This window comes from Vombatus ursinus, unplaced genomic scaffold (assembly GCF_900497805.2).
Source record: "Vombatus ursinus unplaced genomic scaffold, bare-nosed wombat genome assembly UNPS02013051.1, whole genome shotgun sequence".
Classification (NCBI taxonomy): domain Eukaryota; kingdom Metazoa; phylum Chordata; class Mammalia; order Diprotodontia; family Vombatidae; genus Vombatus; species Vombatus ursinus.
Window position 1 is genome coordinate 33,611 of NW_020952829.1, and position 6,175 is coordinate 39,785.

A 6,175-nucleotide genomic window follows, 5' to 3' on the forward strand; every position below is an offset into this window, starting at 1 on the left:
AAACTCCTCTTCTCCCAGACCTTTCCCTGCCTCCAAATTATTCCAGTCTTGAGGGCTTCCCATTGGCTTTGTGTCTTGCCCTAGCAGTCCCTACATCACAGAGCCTAGGGATGAGAGGGATCCCTAACTCTTTCTTTTAGAGGACGTTAATAAAAGGATGTTCACAGTATCATAGAATGTGAGACCTGGGGAGGTCCTTAGAGATCATTTAACCCAGCCTCTTTGTTGTAGAAGGGAAGAAAGTGAGGCAGACAGAGAAGCACCTTGCCCAGGGTCAGAATTCAGACTGGAGCCCTGCTCTTGTGACTCGTGCCAGTCCTGTGACTCTCAGCTCATACTGACCTCATTCTCAATAAGATGTGTGGAGGCGCAGAAGCCTTTATTCCCTTCACAGTGACTAGATCATAAAAACAGATTTAAAGCTGGATGGGACCTGAGAGTCCAATAAGTGTAGGCGAACCTCTTAATTTACAAATGAGGAGACCAAGGCATAGCTAGGGTAAGGGTCTATCTAGGGCAAGATTTAAACTCAGGCCTTCCTGAGTCCAAGCCCAGCCCTCTATCCCCCGAACCACCTAGGAATGAAGAAATAGTGAAAACCCATCTAGTGTAGCTTAAAGGTCCAATTCTTGTAGGAGAAGAGAAAAGGAGGCTAGCCCAGGGATCCTACCTATTCCCTTCTTCCTACTCCTCCTACTCAGGTACCTAGGCTCCTTCCAGATTCTGGAGATGGCTCAGCAAAGTCAATGGACTGCCACAAATGGTTTGTGATGAATGAGGGCCAGTCCAGGCTGCCTTGCCTTCAGTTTTCCCCAGTGGGCCCTTTGGAAGGGCTTTAAAAAATGAACAAAACGTTGAACTATGTGAAAATAGAAATGCTTGGCCTCGTGTTCCCTTCAGGAATTATTCACAGGTCTTATGGTCAAACCTCTCATCTTCCACCCCCACCCCCTTGGCCTTAGTGGTGATTTACTGCCCTGGACCTAGATCTGGGGCCTTCATTTTATGGTTTCAGAATGGAGGATAGGCACATTTCCCCTAACCTCCAGGGCACAAACCATTCCTGAGGCTTAGAGCAATAGCATTGGAATATGGAGCATCACTGAAAAAAAAAAAACCCAAAATAAGCATTTATTAAGTACCTACTATGTGCCTGGCACTTTACAAATATTATCTCATTTGATCCTCACTACAGCCTTGGGAGGTAGATACTATTATGATCCCAGTTTTACAGCTGAGGAAACTGAGGCAGAGGTTAAGTGACTTGCCCAGGGTCACATAGCTAGTAAGTATCTGAGGCCAGGTTTGAGCTCAGATCTTCCTGACTCCAGGCCCAGTGTTCTACCCACTGTGTCAGCTAGTTGCCTCCTCACCAAGGAGCCAGGGGAGAACAAGATTCCATGGGTAGAATTTGGGTGGGGAGGGTGAGACAGGTCCCTTCTATCTCCTACAACCACATCTTTTTCCCAGCCTACTCTCCTTTTCTCTTTTCTACCTTCTACAAAGGGAGACTTCTCTCCCATTAAAAAAAAGCCAAACAAAAACTACACATCAGCCTAGATTCCTGATTAGGGATCTCCTTGGATTCATGTTGGAACAGAATATCCCATTACCCATAATCACCACCTTTATCACCTTTTTGCTAGTGACATTGATTGGGTAACATTGACAGGGACAGAATGGGGTGCACTTTAGTGGCCTGCAGCCTCGGATATGACTCTTGGCCAAATTTCCCCAAAGCCATTAGACCATCAAAATTTCCTTTTGTCCACAAATAATAATGCATTAGCCTTGATCATGTATCCCCTTTCCCATTGACTTCTTCCAGTGTTAAAGTCACTGCTTTCTCCTCCCTCTTTACCCAGCTATCATCAATGATAACAAACATATGAAGCTTTTCCCACCCAGCCCCTCATGAACATCTAGTCCCATGAACGTTTAACGCATAGGCGTCAGAGGAGTCAGTTGGGTATAATGGAAAGAGGAAAGGACTAGGAGTCAGAAGACTTGGATTCTAGTCCAGGCTCTGCTACTTATTACCCGCATGACCTTTGGCAAATCACTTTATCCCTCCAAGCCTCAGTTTCCTCATCTGTAAAATGGAGATGATAATACTTCTACCTGCCTCACAAAATTGTTGTGAGGACTACATGAGGTCATGTCTATGAAAGTGCTTTTTAAACTGTAAAGCACCATCCTGATGTGAGGTTCCTTTGTCATTTAATCTCATCACCGGATCTTCATTAGGCTAGCTGCCTGATTTCCTTTAGGTACATCCTGATTCCTTTTGGGTTCTGGCCTCCTCTCAGCTGCCTCTGAGAGAGAAGTGACATGTGTTGCCATCTCCCAGGAGTCCACAGAAGGACACAAACCTTTCCCTTTGGGTCAATGCCACAGATAGTGAGAGTGTCTCTCTATGCCCAGGGTTGCTATGGCAATGCTTTAGGCCTATGGGAAAGATGGGCAGAAGGCTGACTCTTGAAGCTGGCACATCTATTCTGGTCACCGCGGATAGAACTAAGGAAATGGAGGTTGGAGAGAGGAAGGAAGGGATGCGGAAGCCAGTGTTGATTTTTTTTTTGACAAAGTTGGTTTCTTCTTGCCATTGCTTGGAAGGAAGGAAACAAACATTTACTATTTTTTTTGTCGAGGCAGTTGAGGTTAAGTGACTTGCCCAGGGTCATACAGCTAGTGAGTATCATGCATCTGAGGCCAGATTTGAATTCAGGTCCTCTTGACTCTAAGGCCGGTTCTTTATCCACTGTGCCACCTAGCTGCCCCAGACATTTACTATTAAGGACCTACCCTGTGGCAGGCACTTGACCAAACACTTTATCTCATTTTGTCTTTGAAACAATCCTGGGAGGTAGGCACTATAATTATCCTGATTTTACAGTTGAGGAAACTGAGGCAGAGAGCTTAAGTAATTTGCCAAACATCACACACCTAATTAGTGTATGAGGCTGGAACTCAGGTCTTCCTGACTCCAGGACCTAGATGCCTCTAATAAATGTTTTCAGAAAATAATAATAGTAATAATAATGATAATAATAATAATAATAATAAATGTTATTAACAATAACGATGATGATATCCAGAATTTAAGTAGCTCAGAATCCATTTAATCCAACCCTCTCAGAAGAAACTGTGGTCCAGGAAAGGAAGGGAATTGATCTATGGTCTAATGGTTTATTCATTTTTATAACTTTGATGAACCTAGTGTCAATGCCTATATATGAGTAGGGGCTCAATTGCTTAAATTCTTTTCAGTACTCTGATTAGAACAGTGCAAAGTGTTTAAAAGTTCTGTCTTCATGGCAGATCTCCTGTTTTTGCATCATCTTCCTCTCCAGGAAATCTCCTCACAGGTGAGGGAGTTTTCCACAGATAACTCTTGTTTCTCTCATTTCCTTTGGCTCCTTATCAGAGGCTCCTGTTATATCCTGTTCTAGGCAGAGACCCATGTCACCCACTGCTCAGGTGTGAACAGCTGAGGTCAATTCTGGTTGGCGTAGGTCCCCATTAGTAACAGGAGCAATGCAGGATCAAGAGGTTGTTAGCATGGCCAGAGAGACAGGAAATGGGATTTCTCTGTTCCCTTTTCCCTCTCTGCCCTGGTCCTGTTTCTGTGACTTCAGCTCTGAAGGCAGCAATAGTGTGCTTTGGGCACCCCATCAGGCAAGCCCTATAATCTGCCAGGTCTTGTGTGTGAGGCTGCAACAACTTGTGTGCACACACAGGACATCTCTGGACATTATCAGCTTTGAACAGAAAAGTTCTTTTAAGGGATGGCATGCAGGGTGGCACAGACATCTCACTGTGCTAGGATAGATCGATGGGAGCTGTTGGGAAGAGGAGGAGGAGGAGAAAAGAGATGAGCGAGGAAGAGAGTGGAGTGTTTGCCACAGAGACTTGGCAGGGGAGCCCACAGCTGGCTTGCCTTGCCAACAACAGCTGCATATATGGCACGGCAGACAGCTCCTACTGGAGGGGGAACCTAGACCTCGAATATCACTAAAAGAGTGGCCCTGAGTGCAAGTATGTGCCCAGAGGAGATCCATTCTTCTGCTCCTGGGAAATTACATGTAGCTTCTTGCCTGCTAAAGCAAGCAACATTTACCTTGAAATTAAGAAGCAGTTTCCATTATCTGGATCCCAGGGACTGCTGTGTAGCTCCATGTACATGGAGTATGACATTTCTCTGAGGTCAAGGAGCCAGCCTTTGGGGATACATTATTGGTGCCAGAGTTCTTGACAATACCTCTGGAACCATCTGCTCTCCATAGGATTGAAGGGAGCTGAGGCAGAGGTCACCAAAGCTGTTTGTGTCCTTTTGGCTCTAGAGGAAGGATGATATTGCCTTATATTTTGCTGTCAATACAGTCTGTTTACTGGGCACATGCCTTGTTCTCTTTGGCTGCTGTTCTGACTTCTGCTTGATGGAGTGAAGGTGGTGTCCTGGATTATATCCAGTAATTCCAATGCCCACTGCATCTCCCTCTATGGTCATTTCTACCTTTATAGAAAGGGTGTGTTTCTGTGTGTGTGTGTGTGTGTGTGTGTACACACACACGTGGTGTTCTGGTGTGTGAATGTATGCAGTGTTCTTGGTATGCTGTTCTCTGTACCGTGGAGGCTGCCCATTTCTAAGCCACTTCCAGATGTTTAGAACTAATCTTGGTTTATCAATTCACTTCAACTCTCTTGCTCCAAATAACCTCCTCATCTCTGCTGCTCTCTTCAGACATACACATGTTTGGAAGGTACCAGTTCATGGGAAAACAGGTTCCCAGATTTAGAGCACTGAGAGAAATTAAATACTAACGTCCTTATTTTATAGATATGGACAGTGAGGTCAGGCTATTAGATGGAAAAAGCTAGGATTCAATCCCTAGCTTTTCAATCTTCTGACTCCAAAGGTCAAAACACCAAAACCGGAACCTAGCTCTTCCTGAGCACTGGCTCAGAACTCTTTATCTCTATACTAGGCTCCTTGTTTCTTTCCTTTTTTCTATTCATTTTTACCTGTTGGTTAGAAATATGGGTTTAGTGGCACTCCAGCAGAGGGAAAGAGGGTATTATTTGGTCTTCTCTGAAAGGGACCAGCCTCACTATAGACTATGACACTAACATTGGGAATACGTGATCTCTGTCTCTCTCCTTTCTCTCTCTTCTCTTCTCTTTCTCTCTCTCCTCACTTTCTGTTCTTTCCCTCTCCTTTCTCTCTCGTCTCCCTCTCCTTTCTCTCTCTCCTCTTTTTTCTCCCTCTCCTCTCCTCTCCTTTCCTCTCCTCTCTTCTTTTCTCTTCTCTTCTCTTCTATTCTCTTCTCTTCTCTTCTCTTCTCTTCTCTTCTCTTTTCTTCTCTTCTCTTCTCTCTCTCATTTTCACTCATCCTCTCTTGTTAAATGATATTGTGATGGATTGTGAAATGTACTTAGCTGAATCACAGAGTTTAGAAATGGAAGAGTCCAATTAAGTCATTGAGCCCATCCCTCTCTCCTGAGAAGAGGAAAATGGGAGACAACAATAAACAATTTTATTGGGATATTAATTTAGGTGCCTGAAGGCCCTGACTTGTGTCTCTTAATATAAGACAGTAGATTTTTTTTTCTCCTTCCCCTCTAATGCAATAAAGAGAAGCTTTTGCAATTTGTGGGTGATTGGTTTATGTCTTTGTTTTCACTTTCTCTCCTTCTCCCATGAAAGGTCCAGTTGGAGTTTCAGAAGACTTGGGAGCGCTGGCGGCTGGAGCATTTGTACACCCAGAGAGATTGCAGCATGAAGCCCCTCAAGTGTCCAGCCAGTAGCCTGAGCAGTGGCGGCACAGTGGGGAGCAGTCTATATGCAGCCACCAGTCAGGCCACCTGCAGCTAAGATGCCCATTTCTCTCTCTTTCTCTCTCTCTCCACCCAGAAAGCCTAGCTGGGAGAGACCCAGAGGTGGGAGGTATCTTCCTGGGTACTTGGGCAAACATGCATGCACATACACATACACTGTCACACACACAAGAGTCTTTTGCTTTATCTCCCTCTCCCCCAACCTATCAAACAGGCAAATGGATGATGCCTCCTGGGACTTATGTACATACACATTTTCTCCAAGGAAAGGCAGCCTGCTAATTCAATCACTGTGTCAGAAGAAGAGGAAAAATGATTGTAGCTAAAATGAGGATTT

General features: G+C 44.7%; 1 protein-coding gene across 1 annotated transcript in view; it reads left to right on the forward strand.

Moving 5' to 3' along the window:
• Positions 1 to 5,875, forward strand: part of LOC114040387 (glucagon-like peptide 1 receptor) — a gene marked incomplete at its 5' end in the record, with an annotated part of 30,580 nt that extends 24,705 nt beyond the window's left edge. The window contains one exon of the mRNA XM_027858481.1: positions 5,708 to 5,875. Coding sequence (XP_027714282.1) covers positions 5,708 to 5,875 — 168 coding nt within the window. The remainder of the gene's footprint in view (positions 1 to 5,707) is intronic.
• Between the last annotated feature and the right edge of the window lie 300 nt (positions 5,876 to 6,175).